At 33.9% G+C, this 20,067-nt stretch overlaps 1 protein-coding gene across 1 annotated transcript; it reads left to right on the forward strand.

Annotated features, from left to right (window-relative positions):
- Positions 1-13,888: 13,888 nt before the first annotated feature.
- LOC127840506 (neuropeptide F receptor-like) lies at positions 13,889-15,357 on the forward strand. Its single transcript, XM_052368923.1, has one exon. The coding sequence runs from the start codon at positions 13,889-13,891 to the stop codon at positions 15,194-15,196; it is 1,308 nt and encodes a 435-aa protein (XP_052224883.1). The 3' UTR covers positions 15,197-15,357.
- The last annotated feature ends 4,710 nt before the right edge of the window (positions 15,358-20,067 follow it).

A 20,067-nucleotide genomic window follows, 5' to 3' on the forward strand; every position in this document is an offset into this window, starting at 1 on the left:
TGCAGTAGTTATCTGGCCTATACAGACTGGTCGGTGTTTGCGAGTTCGTGATGAAAAAAAAATAACACTTGCACACAATGACACGCACATTAATGAGGATCGGTCGAATAGAATTAATGTTATAAGAGGCATAGATTGAAACTTACCCATTTTCAGCCAGAGCTGATATTTCAAGATTAATTTAGTGAGCAATTTTCATTATTTCCTGTAGCATTCAGCGATTTTCAAATGTAGTTACCGATATGTGATCAAAAATGCCACAAAAATAAAACGATTTCCAGCACGCAGTGACAGTATGGAATGGAATTTTATATCAACGTAAATATAGAATTTGCTAAATACCAATTTGAAGTGTATACCGCCCACAATTGAATATAACAACAAGAGGAGAATCCAGATTCCCCGAAAATGTTGAGTGTTGTAATGCCTTAAAAAACTTAACAAAATACCATAATTTATTTCCTAAATGGAAAAATAAAAAAGCACAATAATACTTGAAGACTGAAACAGGGGGAAATTAAGTTTAGGACATTCTTGCACCCTTAATTTGACTGTCTGCTTTGAGGACTAACCTCGTAAAACATCTAAATACAGAGAAACAATAGCATGTCTGTTCCCTTTAGTAGATAAAATAATATGTAAAATTAGCTATTTAACTAACGAAAGAGGTACTGAAGCGAAAGATTGTTGATGCCCTATTATATTAAAATCACAACGTAAGAGAACTATAAAATAAAGATATATTCAGCATTACAAAGTACCTCAAACCAAACGAGTTTCTAAAATGTTCGACGGATTTCGGCCACAATATGGAGCAAAACAAATATTGTATTCCATTCTATGTTTTAATGAAAGCCAAAAGCGCACAAGAAACAAAAAGTGTGCTTATAGCAATTTAACATTTTGAAAAACCCATTCAAAACTTCATTTATACCCAATATAGTTTCTTCTAAATACAATTTGTCCTGCAAATGGTTCTTATATTGGTTAGTCATGTTTGAAATACGAGGAGTAAACATCTTTAGTCGCAAAATATGTAGGCTTAACCAATATGACTTTTTTTAAACGATAGGCGGGGCAAAGTAATCCTTGCAGGCGAAATAAAAAATGTTTTATTGCATTTTACGAATTTTAGGTGCGGCAAATCTGACGAACATCCTATCAATTTGATGTGGCATATAGTTTCGTAGTGGTTATTTTAGAGTATGTATTCTAATGTTTAAAGTTGTTGCAAGAACGAGTATTCGCTGACAATCACTCTTCATCTTTCCTCGCAATGTTTTTGATTTACAGTCGTGATTATTCACCCTAACACCTGATTCTGTATTGTCTTTGATAAATAGGATTGGTTCATATAACGCATGTATTACAAGTTCAATTGAGATTGAAGTGAATTTTTATTGATAAAATTGAATAAAAAGCTTACAACAATATTTATCAAGATGAGTGTTTGTCATCAGAAATTAATTACCATGCATGCTTATAACCTAGTGTGTCTGATTGCAACATCATACCACATCCTGGCGGCCATTGACTGAGGAGTATGGCAGTTTAAATAAAGCACAAGATACAGAGAAAAAATTGATGGCATTAAACCGCGGACCTTGAGTAATTAGCAAGAGTATATACAGAAGGTCAGGTCCGTAATTTCTTGAATAAACACCATCCGTTTAAGCAAAAACGATATAGGGTATTAATTGGGTTGTCGAAATTTACGAAAAAGTGGACGTTACCTTTACATTTTATTCTCCCTAGCTTCACCCTATCAACACAATCATCAAATAATTACATCATTCAGCATAAACAACACTGTAATATATGTGACCAATGTATATAATCTCTGTCAGGATATCGGCTTAAATACTAAACATAACTTCGTGTTTTCAAATGAGCCAGTTTTAGATATGCATCATATGCACCCTACACCTCTCGCACATTTGAGTTTTGTTTAAGTTTTTATCCTAATTTTTGTTTTGTCCTTGACATACAGTTTTACATTAGGCATGTCACTTTGTCAGAGCTACATTATTTATCAAGAGATAATATCTTTTACCATGATTTCGTTTTTCCCATCTTAGTTTGTGAGCTTTCACCATAAACAACCACGTGCTATGAACGAAAATAAGATACGATGCCTGAACAAACAAGATACGATCAAATCTATTCTACTGTAGCAGTGATTGGTGCCAAGTAAAGGTCAATGCATTTATTTATTTCATTTAATTATCGTACATTGTACTTACATAGGAACGGAACTGTCATCTGAACGGCAGTAATTCGAAACTACTGAACTTTTTACTGTCTATAGCAATGCAACACGTACGTCAACACATTTTAATAGTCTGACTATCTGTTATAATTTGAGTAATGTGCTGTGTGTTTGTAGAAAGCACTTTTCCGTTTCTTGAATTCCCATATTTCTTTTTCTTCGACCTGATTGTTTATCGATTATATAGATACGGTTTTGTCGGCAAACATGTTTAAAGACAACCCTATTTTTCTTGACAATTTGACATACCTGATCCGTTTACCGAAACCGTAATATTGTTGCGACAATAAATTGTTTATTCAAACACTATAACGTAAATGAATCGTCGCGATTACGTCTGCGATTCTCTTTATTTACAAAATTAAACTGAAACTTGGTGAAGCCAAAACACATACACACTGGTATATGTGTGATTGTTAATCAATTGATAAGGCGATCAGCATCGATAATTTAAACGCCATGACATGTGTTTGAAGTGTTAAATACAAGGCTACCTTTTTAGCGTGGTCACAAATTTCCAGAATGTAGAATTTTAAAAAAATGTATAATTCTAATACCATTGTGTAACAATCTGTATTATGCATATACACATCACATAGGCATTCGTTGATGGCACGTGTTTAATGAAGATACTTGCATGTGTTTAATGGGGGTTCTCGTGTGTGTGCAATGGGGATTTATAGTGAAGGATACTTTGATTTTTATAACGAACCTGTGTTAAATGATAACAATTTAAACGGTCGATATAGAGTAGTACAAGGTATGCCAGTTTAAAGTCATGCCAAAAAGCACAGAGCCGGGAACTAAACATGTAAAATGTGAGTTATAACGGTTCGCCGCCATGTTACCAACATACAATGTAAAACAAATCGGAATCTCAAATCAGTTTACTTCATTTGCAACGTTCCTAACAATGAGGAATATTTTATTACGCAATTAACTGTAGTCGCTTCAAGTCTTGCTGGAAGATGGAAAATGTTTGCTGTCTGCATTGGTTTAATGTGACAATCAGATCCATTCATTCGACGCTGCGTAATAACTTTGTATATTTAGACTGTAGGGGTTGTATTGTGAAGTTTCTAGCGCTATCGGCACTAAGGCTAGGCAAGTTGAGATTCTATACGCGAATGTATTTTTGTCGGAGACAGTACTTGTAAGAAGAGCTTAAGGCAAATTAGCGAGGCATGGATGTTACATTCGTTCAAATTAGCCACTTTACAACAGACAAATCGGAATAAAAGGTTTATTTTGTGAAAGGTATTATGCAAAAGCCATTATTCCAAGCAGGGAGTCTAGTATGTATGAACTTTCAAACATGTCAGTTTACAGAATGTTCCTTCGATCAGAGTTTCTGGTTAATTTTATGATATTATTTTATATAATTAATAATTTTGTTTTTAGAACGTACTATTACCCCTGTTATCATATGTATGTGTTCTAACAGACGTTATGTATGGTTTTTTAGTCCATTTGAGCTATACCAGAAATATAACTTAATGTTTAAACCTGTTCACTAATGTATATAACTGAATCATTGTCTTTGTTTACTTCAAACACTATTCAGTTTTTATCCGCCTACACTGTTTTGAATGAAATGGCTTTATATGCGCTGACAACTTTCTTTATTTCCCGACAAGCTTACTCATTAATACACCAAATTAATAGACCGCAAAATAAAATGAAGAACAAATCAATAGATTTCTCAATCATTTTCCCACATATGTTATTACAGCTATCGCAATTCTGATATCAAAGCTACTAAATTCTCTTAAGAAATAAAACGGATTCGGTCCTGGGGGAAAACACTAGTATTCAACGGATGCCTGCCTATGACAAAAGGAATAATTGATAATTGTCAAGAACAAAAAACCAAGTACACGCGGAATAATAAATTGGTCCCAAAAGCAATACGTTTGCATCATTACTTAATGATGATAAAGTTAGATATCGCCCATCGCCGTGAGCTTCAGAATATTATATTGCTTGCATGGAACTGTACCTTATGAATAATTGTTCGAAAAATGTGTACCGGTTAATATAATTAAAGTGATTTATAACTTAAAATTTACAATATTTGTAGTCATATTGGAAACGTGTAACCAATTATACAATCTTTGTCCAGTTTTTGTTTAATGATTTCTAAATATGTATGAATCTGATTACTTTTGTATATATTTTATGTGATGTGTAAGAAAACATACACAACATTTAAATTATAAACAACTTTTCGTGGTAAAGCGTTGGTATTTTGGAAATATTGAATCATTGATGAAAACTAGTTTACTAACTGAATGATTTATTGCATACATACGATGTTGAAGTAAAATAAACCAATACATGCGGCAAATAAGTCCTTTCAATACATTGCGCAAAAAAGGCACGTAATGTCGCCAAATTTAAACGACCAATAAAGACCTCTAATGCGTGTTGTTTCCATATACAATTCTTTAAACTTGAAACCTTCCGTATTAAAAAATACGTACTCAAAACTGTGTCATTAATCACTTTCCGTTTGATTAAAATACAAATAACGTTAAGGTCTGCGTAAATAAAATGTAATAGTAATTGAATTGGGCAGAAGATGTGTTTCAATAACGGCTCGCTGATGGTATAGGAAGTTTATCGGTTACCGTATTGGCAAAATTACGGCAGATCAATCTTGAGGCATACGCGACTGCAAGGCGCCTATAGAGTCCCATGATAGCAGACTGCAGACCAGGCCGTGACGATCCATATGCTGTTAATATTGGATACAAAGAATCAGCATACATCTTTGCATTAAGATGTCCAAACAAACACCTGTCGGGTGAACAATCTGTAAGGACTATTCTTGTAGCATTGCGGTCTTAGTGAAGGTAAGCATTGTTTGTTGTTTATGTTTCTGTTGTTGTTGTTGATTTTGTTATTCTTTTCGTTGGTGTGGTTGGCTGCTGTTTTCTGCGACGTCAGTGCTTCAAATTTTATTCAAACCAATGTACGCTGTATGGTATGTTATAATTACCCAATCAAATATTTTCTTTATAAAATGGTGTATGCTTCTTTTAAGATTTGGTTACCAACAATGCTGGTAGCCACATACCGACGACCGTTCCCCTTAAATTAATTTAATCCTGCATTATTTAACGGATCAACAATAACCTGTATGTGAATTCAGAAGTCATTTTCCTTAGAAATACAATGTGTTCGGTGCCACTGTATTGCATAACTACTTTAACATGGAATGTTTGTAACGATGTCTTATTAATTGTTTTGGAGTGTACACAGCAAATACATTCTTGTCAATAGATGCACTAGCCTTTTTGCGATTGTTAAACTTACATAAACGGGTATTGTTTGTCAGAAATGTTGTTATTGCATTTTATATACATGTGGCGGTTTTCGTCAGGCGTGTGATACTTTGTCCGTTCGAACGCGCAACTTGTGCGGCCGCGAATACGATCGTCACTGGATAAGATCGGTTTCAAATTAAAACTGAATAATGGCTTCGCAGAGTTAACTCGAAAAATGTATATATTCAAGTTGAAATCAATGCTTTATATAATTATAGAATAACATAGACTCATTGATCAATTTGAAAAAGAACAAATTAACATACAATATTATGGGTTTTTTTCTTTATTCATTTTACTTATTAATACATGATAATAAACGTTTAAGGACTGAATTGAAACAACCGCGTATTAAATAAAGACACCTGCATACTTAACAAAATATTGGTCAAGTATCTTAAGTCCAGGTTAATGTGTCATAATTTTGTGTTGTCTTGCTAAGCTTTGAAAGGTATTTTCGTTTTTATATGCATTTATGTATGTTCGTCAGTCAGCATGTTTGTATCACCGAGATTTTCATATGTATTTTCGTAACAACTACGAATTAAGCGCGATATTTTAAAAGCATACTACTCCAAAAGACAACAAACTATCCTTGATTTAAAATATATGTGTAAGCGTTTTCCAAAATATCGTTCACTTCTGAAACTTGAAGGTCTGAAACTATCTATTCGTATGTAAGAAAAGCGATGTGTCTTCTTCATTTTGATTTTCATTGTAACAGGCTGTATGCTAAATTTCATACTGAATATTCTAAAATAATGTGATGATAAAATAAATACTTGTCCGATAGTTGTATTGTTAATATACGGCCTGCAATATATTATGCTTGTCTTTTTTCATATACATGGCTTTACATTTTTACGAAAAACGGCATCCTCTTGCCACTAACCGCGTATTTACTTATGATCTGAGACAATACCAAGCAGAATATACACGACCAACTATACATAATTAAGTAAATTATCATAGTGATCGATAACGTCAACGATTTATTTTTGTTTTTAGCCTTAAATTTCGTCCTAACTTATGTTTGCTAAATCAGTTTGAGATTTGCAACCAAATTGTATAAAATAGTTATACGTTTGTCATGTTTGAAAATGGGAACTTACCAAGGTTCATCAAGCAAAGCCATGGAGATCTTTAAGACAATATCGGTCTCAAACGTTGAACTTTCGTTGATTTTATCAGAATATAAACATATTTCGTGTTTAATATATTGGAAGTGCAACACATAGCAGTTCAATGGAAAACGACAAATAACACTTTTGTTGTTTTTTTTTGTTTTAGGTCAAGATCAATACAGATAATTGCTTTTTGTTTTCTTAAACTTAAAAACACACATAATTTATTAACGTCCCAATCTTACGTTAACAGATTCGTAAAATTTAACTTAAGATATTTAATAACATGTCGATCGGAGGGCTGTTCCGAAAAATGCGCAATGAGTCAAATTGCTTCGTTTCATAAACAATAACACCACGTTAAATCGTTTAAAAATATCTACAACCATAGAACTCAGTGCAATCACTTCCGGTACTAAGGCATAACTTATTCCTAATAGTTGGATTATAAATAGAGCTTAATCTTTTAATAGGGGATATACTGTCGTACATGTGAATTGCATCGTCAGAGAGGGAATAAATATTGCGAAACAACGACCAAACTTTATCGCTAATGGAAGAGTTTAAAGAGCTCAATTTGTCAAACACTTTTGTGGGAAAGAAATATCTTTCTTTGCGAAGTTGTCAGCAAATTTAAGCTTGAAACTTGTCTGCAACAAACCGGAATTCCGTTCCTGCGTAGTTGGAAGATGTATTTAATGGACATTGTGATAAAATGACCTCTATAATTAATATTCTTCTCAAAGTTTGTATTGAAAAAGTAGGGAATTAGATAAAAGAAAGATGTTTGCTGTCATTAAACTCGTGAAACAAATGCAAGGAAATGCCTCTGTGACTAGTAGTAATTCAAGGAAACAATTCAAGCGCGAGATTACGGCTAATAAAGCAAAGAAAATCTGGTTAATGGTGGCGGGTACTACAATCTGCAGACTAAGAGACGAAGAACATATGTGTCTTGTTCTGACAAAACTGGCCATAATGCATGTGCGTAAAGTGCCGTCCCAGATTAGCCTGTGCAGTCCACACAGGCTAATCAGTGACGACAATTTTCGCTTAAACTTGATTTTCGGTAAGAAGGGACTTCCTTCAAACTATAAATACCATTAAAGCGGAAAGTGTCGTCCCTGATTAGCCTGTGTGGACTGCACAGGCTAATCTGGGACGGCACTTTACGCACATGAATTCAGCCCAGTTTTCTCAGAACAAGACACATATAGTCGCTGCCTTGCATCTGATTTATGACGTTTGACGAATACATTCATCGTTTTGAGACGATTTACATATACCTAAATATCAAATCTTATACTAATTATGGTCGCATGATCTTGATTAATATAGTCATTATTATTTCAGTGGTTAATATTGGCAATCTACAATCCCAAATTACATAGACGGTTTGAAGACAAACGCATGAATTGCAAATGCCATTTTAATGATACTGACACACTATCGATTAATACTTGCTTATTTTCATACAAACAGCGTTTAGGTTGAATAACAATTGTAATGTACTGTACCAAACACAACAACGTTAACCTGAAAATAGTCCTGCATTAAATAAAAAAAATCAAATACGATTAAATATCCACGAATCAAAATGGCTGCTTTACTACCAGGGTTGGTATATTGTTTGTTTCCATTAAGGTCAGTGTTTCTTGGTATTTTTATATCGAGCTTAATGCTTTGCATGGCGTGTGTTTAACTTGTCGGTCTTAAATTTTCCTGCGTTAAATAACACAATGCGGAGCGTTTGAATATATTAAAGTTGCAGAATGTATAAGCTTAATGATGTTACAGTAGACAAAAGGGGTTTTAGCTTTATTAATAAGGTGATAATCAAAAGTATAATATTTTATCTGGATGTTGCGACTCATATCGTTTACAATAGTTTCCATCAGGACTGTCAAAAAAGGAGAAAAAAGAGCAAACATGTTTAAATAGTTAATTGACTGAAACGACATTTGATTGTTTTTACACGTACTCACATTTTGTGTGTTCATATATTAATTTCTCCCCACTTTCACGTGTAGCAATCTTAAATAAGATTGCCTTAATAAAGTGATCAAACTATACAAACTCATAAGCTGGTCAATTTTACAACTATATGCGCCCCAACCTAAGGTTTTGCTTTCGGATTAGATTGTCACTCTTGTAAAACTGTACCACACGTCCAACGTTGATTTATCATGAAACAATCCACTAAATTGTAACTTCCATGACGGTGGTTAATCCGATTATTTTAAGAAACATTGTTTCACTTAAAATCGATTGTGTAACGGATTTATATATAATCTGAAAGATTACATAAAACCAACACATTCGCAAAATTACACATGCGTCAATTACAAAACCAAAGTTGTAAAAATGTAATATACGTTGTTGAATTTGTATGTATACACGCCTCGTTTATTTATTTATTTGTTTACGTGTGTAAATAACTAACGTAATTTTGTATAACTGTTATAATATATGTAATTGTATATGTAAATAACTAATATTGATAAATGTACCTGCTATGCACATGTAACTGAAATCAAACAAAGTGTTATGCCTTCGTAAGTTTTTCTTTATTTGTGGCTTTTTCAAAAGGAGTCTTCATTTCAAATCTTGAAAAACATATATATATTTTGTTTTATTAAGTCACCTAGATTTAATATACTTGTTTGTGTTATTCATATTTTGTGTTTATTCCGATCTTCCTACTTGGAGCATATACATATTTTATTTGCATATTTTTGTTTGCATATATTCGAATACAAACTGTTTATATTTAAATGTGCACAATTTAATACATAATTCCATGTAAATAAGATAGAATATACAATTTTCTCCGAATGATCCCAATCTCTGGACTAAGACAAATAAAGTTTAGATTTTTCCCTCCCATTGCTTCCAAACGTTTGTTATCATCAAAACAGAATGTTGTTGTATCTATAACGTACCATATGTACGTGCAAATATCTAGTATGACCTAACATGCCTCGGCACCAACCGGTTATGTATTTCTTTGTCTTGTGTTATACGTGGAATGATGGGTATACTGCCTTATTTTCCTAAATAAACTATATTTCATATTTCATATCTTTTATTTTAACTTAATAGCTTCGCTCTCATTATATCATAAAGTATAGTATGTACGCAAATAAGCATGTATACAACAGTATAATAACAACATGGCGAGCAGTGTTTAATTATTGCACTGTTAATATATTAAAACGCATACATGATAAAAAAAAATATTTAGTTTAGCAAATATTAAGACCATAAACAAGAGGTTTCAGAAATTTGTAAACTTAAATAATACGCATATTTGTTCATTTGGTTTACCTTCATACAAAGTGCTGTAAAGATTGATCAATGCAGCAGTTTTAAATAAAAGTAAGAAACAACCAAACGGAAGTGCATTAGCGTTGGCTTTTAGCGCAAAATCAAGGCTAGGCAGACTGACAGAAGAGTAGTGTTGTTGATAGTTCTGTAGAATTCTGTATACAAATTACTTCAGGGACTACGCTCAAAATGATTCGTCCATGATATCAATGTTAACACTAAGGGTTTTCAATATAGGCATGGAAATAATAAACAAAATGACATACTGGTGAATGAACAATTATTTATAAAGACATTCCATTAAATCGAATGTATTCCGATTGCATGCTATAAAAATCCTTAAACCTCAATATGATCGATTCACAATTGATGGCTCTGTTGAAATTGTTTAGTATAAATGTGGTCTTTTAAACCTTAAACATTCTGACGAATTATAATGTTTTAACTGGTACGTCTTGTATATATGTACAGCACTTACAAAACAAAACATTCCGGTTTCTAAGAAACTGATAAATGCTTGTCTTTGCATTTGTTATTTATGTTTGCGGTGTCTAGAGTGCCTTTTTGTCATAGTGTGGTAATTGTCTGTTTTAACGAATCCAAAATTGTCAACATAAATATTGCGCCGTGTTGAAAGAACTGAAACAGTTAACATGTCAATGGTCGATTTCAGGCACTAAAATTGAATAAGAAAGTTGAATTTGGAATGATGATCAATGTGTATTGTTTCAATCAATATCTTGTAAAAATTACGTAATATATTAAGCTCAAAGTTCGTTCCTTTAACGCTTATTAAACGAGAATCGTGTAAAACTAGGTATTTGTAATTCATTTACTGTCTCTACATGTATGTAAATATTATATCATTATTTGTGTTTTATAATCTGTTTTCCTTATCTATTGCACTTGCAAGCATCATTTGCATGTTTGTATATGGTTAATGTTTGTACAGCGTATAATAGCGTAATGTATGATGTGCTGATTGTGTAAATAAATCAAACTATGATACATCGTGTAAATAATTAACGTGTAATTGAATGACGGATAGATGTGCTTGAGCAAAAGCATGGACTTAGGAGAAAATTGTCCTATTATAAAGACGAGCGTTGCGGAAGAAACAGTAATCAACCAATGTAAAGAAATACTCATAAGAAAATATATTTGTACGAAATTCAAACCAAATGACTAGACATTGATACGTCTAGAAACGTCGACCTAGCTGATAAATCGTCGTTAGCGCTTTCTCCACCAGCTAACATATAGTGGCGCGACAAATACGATCATTTCCTTGGCTATTACTCGTCGTATTGACATTTTGGACAGTTAATAACAAGATGGCGTGCGTGATGATGGTTTGGAAACCAGATGGATTAGCCTTAAATTCTGGGTCGGCGAATGAGCTATGAATAATAATATGTCAATATCCACTTCAGTGTAGAAGGTTAATACCGGCCAATTTGTGGGCTGTGAATATGGAATTATTTGCGAATGGGGGTCTTTAAATGACGAATTGCCACTGTCTCAGACATCAGTTCATAAATGCTTTGAATATAGATGTAAAGACAAAGAAGAATTACCAGGTTTATAATTGACAAAACATATTACCACAAAGCCGTGCATTAGCATAACAGGTCGATTAAATGTGGATCTCAACAAGTGCATCAAGCGTACAGAACGCATATGACATATCATTAACTTTAGAAACCTTTTATAAAAAGAAAAAAAAATAGCATGACTTACAAAATCAGAGGGGGTAATCACGTGACAAACAAGATGGCGGCGTCCATGCCGAGGCAGGTATTTTTCGTCGTTTTATACCCTGTATTACTTGTTTTATTATTTCTTATTCCGCTCACATTCCAGACATAATAGGAAGAAAGTTACTGGCTTTTATTCCATAGTAATATTCGCTCTATATCTCGACTTTACTCGGTGCAAAATTTCTTAGCGGGATGACCTAATTAGGGCTACACTAAGAAATTTTGCACCGAGTTAAGTCGAGACATAAAGACAATTTAAATACGACATAAACGCTAATTACCTTTTTACTGATATGGCTGGAAAGTGAGCGTCATTTAAAAAATCAACAGAAGTAATAAAGGGTATATAACGGCGAAAAAAAACCGTCTCGGTATGGACGTCGCCATCTTGACTATCACGTGATTACCCCCTGTGAAAATGAAACCGTCAGCAAAACAGCGGAAAATGAAAATCCCGAAAAGTTATCACGAGATGTATTATTGGTGCCATCAGTTAGGGTTTTATTTAGGAATAGAACAGAAAAGAAAGATTTTTAAAGACTTATACGTATGTCCATTAATTGAATGCTTACATAAATGTATATATCATAGTTTGGTACAAACTAAAATAAAATATGAAGTTACAAAGACGTTCTGAAATTTAATCACAGAAATTAACCAATGGCCTTTACATTCAGAACACTAAACGTAACACACTATTAAACATACAAATGACTAAGGCTGAAGTAATGATTTTGCAACGGTCAATGCAAATCATTGTAGGAGGTGGGTGGTTAAAACCAGTTTTAATTCATGCAAACCTAACACTAAGTTATGTAACAACCACTCCAATCGGAAAGCGAACAGCATATGAATCACACGTCAGAAATGCGAGCATTTAGCCTAGTAGTGCAACTATAAAAGCGCATATTTAATTTATTTAAAAGCTTTTTGCATAAAGGCAGACATCCGCCTGCCTGCTGAAAGGTTATATACGTGCATTTCAGAAGTTAAAACCTCTTCGCTCAGTTTTATGATTGGATTTTACTACAACCTAAAATAAGAGACTGCAATAGTTAAAGCGAGATTATTGGCCAAGGAAGGATGACACATACTTTCCTGCTAATAGTTAACATCGCAGCGTGCGTCACTAATAACAAAATATCCTAACAAATATTAACTTTCATTCCTTATAAAGGTGTAAAGTTTAAACATAAAAGTTACCGACTGAATCACTGTTCTTTCTTGAAAAAGCAGTACCGCTTAGAATAGATAAATTCAGATCATGATAAATGCACATCATTAACAATATACCTGACGTCAGTTTGAGGCCAAACCCTTTAGTAAACAGATAAATATTAAGTTAGCAAGGAAGTGGAATAAGTTGGGTATAATATACTTAAGTGAAATCATCTATTTAAATGCACCGTTATCGCTATATCTTCATGAATGAACGCCACCTATATCCAGGTATAAAGAGGACATGTGTGGGAATTCTTTTAATTGTCAAAGGAAAACAACACGTCTTCATAAATATTCGTAACTCAAAGTCGATTATTCGGGAAAATATGGCAACTAGAAACTAGAGTAGATAAATGTATTGTTAGTCGTATGATTGCCAGATCGTATAGAGCCACGCAGCGAACGTAATGTACAGAAGCACGCTTTTGCACCATCTTGATTTAATGTATTTGCTGGATTATAACTGCTCTTTATAAAACCCAATAACAGGTTTATGCATGGTTTCGTTTAATTGAAAACCCGAATCTCCTTTAATTAAATTGTCTTGTAACTTAATGCGCACAATTAATTACCTAGAATACAGGAGGATATTGCAGTGTTTTGCATTATTTCTTCCATAAATTATCGAAAGTGCAGTAACCGGTAATGTTTATTATTGGCGTAAATGTGTTAGTGCGCCAATGAAGTTATGATGTTTTACGATGTTTTAATTATTTTGTGTTAGAGTCCTGGGGAAAATGCCATTTTCTTGAATTAAAATAAGACAACTTATTAATCCCTGTGTAATTTCAGAACCAACAGCAATAGTTCAACCTCTTTCTGGCGATGAATACAACGCATACAAATCCTCTCGCCATGATGGCCGTTGCACAGGACTATAAAACTTCAACATCAAATGCGGTGTATATACCCAAAGTCGCGGATCACTTTCCAGAAAAGAATATCGGAGAGAATACGAATTTTACCAGCTCGCCACAAAACCTGAACGACTTTCTTGTCATTTTGACGGAAAATGAGAGCGTTTTTGGAAAGACAACTGAAAACATAATTATCATTCTGTTCACAGTTTTAATTACATTTGGTTCCTTAGGAAACGGACTCGTATGCTTTGTGGTGTTTCGTAATGCCCACATGCGAACGCCTAGGAACATTTTTATAATCAATCTTGCAATCTCCGATTTGACTCTATGCCTTTTTACGCAACCGTTAAATCTTTACCGTTTGCTGTACCATCACTGGCATCTTGGGCCGTTCATGTGTAAATTTTCGGCAATGCTTCAAGGCACAAACGTGTTTGTTTCGACTATAAGCATCACCGCTATCGCCCTGGACCGGTTTCAGGTGATCGTGTACCCGACTAAGGACAGTATGAAGAAAATTGGTGGCGCTGCGGCACTCATAATCATTTGGATTATCTCGTTCTTAATGGCCAGTCCGTTGATTTTATTCTCAGTATTGGAGGTGAAGCCAATATATGAGCTTGATTTCTACTACTGCTTTTGTCTGGAAGATCCTACATTACGGGCGGAGAAGGGTGCCTATTCCGTGGTATCCATGGTAGTGCAGTACATATTGCCGATTATAATAGTTACTATTGCGCATGCTCGTATTTGCAACAAATTGAAATACAGAATGGCAAACAGACGTCTAAGACGAGGTTCATACTACGACACAAACAACCAAACCAATGGTGGACGCACCAGAACCAATGGAAATAGATCAGCGCGGAAAAGGAGAACCAACGCGTTGTTAACTTTAATAGCTGTTGTGTTTGTGCTAAGCTGGCTTCCATTAAACATAAGCAATATTCTGGTTGAATTTCAGTTTGAGCTGTTCCGAAATCAAGGCATTGACATAAACTACGTCTACCTTATCTGCCACACGCTGGTGCTTAGTTCAGCATGCTCTAATCCAGTTCTTTACGGGTGGCTTAACGACAATTTTCAAAAGGAGTTCAAGAAGATGTTCCAATGCTCTTGTAAAACCTGGCTTGCCGGCTGTATAAGGCGAATTAGGGGGAAGAACACGTCGACACAATCTAATACCGAGCAAAGCGAATGTACGCATGATGCCCGAACGAGATCAAGGCGCTTTACGAACACTTCTCAGATGTTCATGATGACTGATTTTGACCAGTCATGCCCACAGTCTGTTTTAAGCTTATAGACCAACATTCCAGAAACGTTGCTTACGGTGAAGGTTGTTTTTTCTTTACTGATTTCTCTAAGTAAAGCATATAAGCAAAGTGCGTCATATCATATAAACTATCAGTTTCATAAGTTGTAATTGTGCTAGTTTATATTTGACTTCATTTATGGATACCTTGTTATGAAACATTGTGTTGTTGATATTTGACTTAGCATATGGAAAACGTTCCATGAAACATTGTGTTGTTGATATTTGACTTGTCACATGTGGAAAATATTTCGAAAAACATAGTGTTCTTTATATTGAAGTATGTGGAAAACAGTTCATGACAAATAGCGTTGTTTATATTTGACTGTGTATGTGGACACAATGTCATGAAAAACGGTGTTGTTTATATTGGACTTAGTATATTGAAATCATGAATTGAAACGTGGTGTTGTTGTCTTGAAAACAGCCCAATATGCCCAGACCACTGATTACTTTGGATTTGATCGTCTTTAAGGCACACTTTTCTCTTCAAAAATACATTCATATATTTCAATTTTCGGGAAAGTGTCTTCTCAATTTCCCTAATTGAAGTAAACTTCATCATGTAACTGAATAATGTCAAAACCATTATTATGTAATTTATTAATTTGCAAAAATATAGTTAAGGAAACTGCATGATATGTGTTTGCGATTTCAAGTTATCGTTTTCCATACGTATTAAGGATCGCAATATTTAAGAAATAATTCGTGTACGTTATAGTTTGTTGTCGAATAACCCACGGCCGGAAGTTAAGATGCGTAGGGATTAAATCACGAGTGCGAAGCACGAGTGATTTGAAACCACGCATCTAAACTTCCGGCCGTGGGTTATTCGACAACAAACTATAACGTACACGAATTATTTCGATTCTAACACGATTTTTACTAAAGATTTAAAGAATGTATCTTATTTTTCTTGCATACTATTTTATGTGAAGCTCCGCCCATAAAAATAGCTTTCGGCTGTTCTGTCGATCAGATCTCCGCCCTCAATAACAGCCAAACTGGATGGAAAAAAAAACATTTTATTTCTGCTGGTGGAAAATGTATCGGCATGTTTTGTTTAACTACAGCGCGTGCTTTCAGTGTATAAGCTCCGCCCATAATTTGTTGCAGAATAACCCATGGACGATTTTCTTCTTTGTTTATATGAAATTTGGCACGTGCCGTGTTAGAATTCAGATTATAGAATGTACAAAGATTACGAGATACTAACTAGTAAATAAATAAATCTTATTAATTTTTACTGAATCATTTCAAGGGGCCTTTTAACGTTTGCGTAAATTGACAAAATTAAATAAAAAGTGGTTTCAGATTCGCAAATTTTCGTTTTAGTTATGATATTTGTAAGGAAACAGTAATACTTAACATTTACCATGCTCTAATAGCCATTATATGCATCTTTTGGCGATTAAAAACCCGAAAATTATAAAGCGTTGCAACGCAAAACGAATTAATAATTTGGAGAGTTCTGTTGTTGTCGTTAATGTTTGTGAATCTACGAGGATTGCTTATATGAAGTATAAAATACACCTTACATTGTATTCGGAAGGATGGCCGAGGGGTCTACTTGGCAGGCGTTTTACTCCTGGACTCCAGGGGTCTGTGGTTCGAGCCCTGCAGAGGGTTACCTTTTTTTCTTTTTCAAATTGTATTCTTGATGTTTTACTGGAGCTTTTTATATCTAATGTTAACATTTATCAATATAAAGCATTTAATGACAAACTTCAAAACATGCCAAAATCTGTGAAAAGGCCCCTTTAAAAAGCAAATTGTTTTGTATTACACAAAGCTATTTATGTCCCCCAGTCTAAACTGGGGGATATATTGTTGTTGCCTGTCCGTTTGTTGATTTGGTGGTTTGTTGGTTTGTTTGTTTACGTCAAACTTTACCATTGGCCATAACTTTTGCAATATTGAAGATAAAAACTTGATATTTGGCATGCATGTGTATCTCATGGAGCTACATATTTTGAGTTGTAAAAGGTCAAATATATGGGTGACATAGTTCTTATTCAAGCATTAAATTATTAACGAATTTCCCGTTAAGCTTATAAGGTTAACTAACGCAGTAGTATTTCATAAAAGGGCAAGGTTTTACAGATATATTATCGTCAATTTTAATGTTATTTTTTGTTATATATTTTGTTGATACACTGACATTTTTGGTCGTCACTTAATGTATTATATATATGACACATATTACGTGTAAATACACGTAGAATAGGTATGCGCTTGATATCAATGAAATTGAGAATTGCAATGAACTTGACGGACACGTACTCAATCAACCAATTTTTATATCCGAGTTCATCTATTATTCATATTATTCCACAAATCTCGACGATGTGTATGATTTGCATTCATTAACTGACCAAGGCAATTACAAGCAGTTTATCGTTGTCGATTCGGGAATTATGTGGAAAATTGGACAATTAGTGATCACGCGAACATGAACAAGCAAAAACGTGCCATGGGGTTTATCCTACAAGTACAAATGTATTGACCAGAGTTTAAGTCGTTACAGACCAAGCACAGACATTGAGTCATTCTAAAATCGAACTTAAATTACAGTAAAAAACAATTTGGTCGCATATAATTAAATTCAATTGAATTTCAGTCACGTGTCAGTCATATGAGCGATTATGCGACTTTGACTTTTATTTTGCATAATGGTTAACAACAGGATGATGACATTAAATCAAACATGACAAGTTTGAAACACGTGGTTAGGTTCACATCGTTTAAGTTAAAATCAGTGTATTAATTAACGCACGGATGGAAAACTATTAGTATCGTAAATTATGTATACACTGATACACGGTGCGAGCCGATTAAAACATTTTAATTATTTTACCGAAAAATCAAGTGAGTAAATATTCATTTAGAATTATAAAGTGTATAACAGAATGTCCGAATTGTGAGATTTGATATTACTGTTGCAAACGAAATTTGTAATCGACTTTACCGCGAATGCGCAAACAATTGGGGGAAAGCACTTACCTGTTGGTACAAACAAAGCTGATATGTTTGTCTACAAATATATGTTTCATTCAAATGCATACAACTGATGTTAGAAGCCTCATGTTAGTGTTATTTTTCCATAAGCAAGCACATTCAGCAATACAGCTAAAAGCTAGCAGGTCTCGGCACTTGGTCAACAAATGGGCCGCGTCGTGTCAAATATGGGTCGTATGCCATGTGCGCAATAGCGCAGTCGGATCAGGGGCTTCCCAATCTGTTAACGAGACCACAACATTTTGAGTGAATTTATAGAGGGCAGCGTTGCTCCTAACAAGACTGCGCAATGTCGCATGATGGTCTAAAGCTAAGCTGGCTGAATTTTGCTAAAGCCCCATTTTCGCATGACGCGATCCATATGGGACTAGCACGACGACAACTTAGTACCGCATTTAACAAAATACCATACAATACAAAACCAAACCAGATGTTTCTTCTTCAACAAAATCTAGATACAAAAATCCTTTTTCTTAATTAAGCTGATGCGTCTTTTGTGATCCTTTCACAAATAAAAAGTTGTACAACGTACGGTGGAGCATCACATAACTAGTTACGGTCAGGAAAGACCTCGTATAGTTTGATATTCGCAGAACAAATACGTTGCAAATGAAAGCTAAACGCAACCATGTCTTGTATTTGTTATAGTCCGTAATGCGGTCGTGTTACCAATATTGTATGCGATATCGTTAGAATGTCTGAATTATCGTGAGTACTTTCAATCACGCAAACCTGACATACGAAATTCGATATTCACAAAAACAACTCCCGACCGGGATTTATTTATTTATAACCGAAGAAAGTACGGCTATGATTAGAGAAAACGTAATTCCCTGTCTGTAACAATTATTATCGACATAATTTGTAATTCTATAGCCATGAACATACGCAGACAACATTCCGCATTATACAGCATGCCTATTTTAGCCAGCAGCGGTACCTTACTTTGCGTAACATTTGTTCGTCATCACAAAATATCACAAAATAATGTGTGTATATGATTTTATCTAGAACTAAACCGTATATGCGTCATATTATAATTATCAGCGCAATACAACGTACGTTATTTATTTAAAAGTAATGTAGTCGATATTTGTATATAAACGAGTTGTGAAAACAATCTACTTTTTCTGAGATTTACTCAATACTGTATTCTCGGTTATATCATTTAAGACGATACCAAAACAGTTGTAAAGAACTCATTATATTAGTGACTGTCGCTTACAATGTTGTTCACACATGAGATTTTTAAATGATTGAAGAGTTCGTAATTCATAGAGCACAATAGAAAACCAATCACAGTTTGTGGAGGATTGAAATCTAAGTCATTCCTCCGTGCATATATGGGAGCATCAAATTTAGTAAAATTATAAAATATTTGGGGGGACAAAAAGATAACACACGATTTGAAGGTAACCATTCATTTATTGTCACGCAGAAAAATTTGAAGCTGATAACGCTATTATGTACTTATAGATGTGTGCACTTCACAACAAATATTTAATGCGGTGGATATGCGACTATTTAGTGGAAAAACAACAACACAACATTACTTTTTTTTTTTTCAATTAAACAATTTAAAAACGTGAATATTCTACCTTTTTTTCAAAGTCAGGATATTATTCGAAATAATTTGATATCAAAAATGACTTATTTTATATTCAACTTATTTGGGAATTATTTTTCAAATGTTTTAGTTTTTATGTATTAAATACATGTAAATTATTAAAATCATTTATTTCAATAGATTTATTAGTTTTAACATACTGTATTCTCGGTTGTATCATTAAAGACAAAAAACAGTTGTAAAGAATTTAATTATATTAGTGACCGTCGCTTACAAT

This window comes from Dreissena polymorpha, chromosome 8, assembly GCF_020536995.1.
Source record: "Dreissena polymorpha isolate Duluth1 chromosome 8, UMN_Dpol_1.0, whole genome shotgun sequence".
Lineage (NCBI taxonomy): Eukaryota > Metazoa > Mollusca > Bivalvia > Myida > Dreissenidae > Dreissena > Dreissena polymorpha.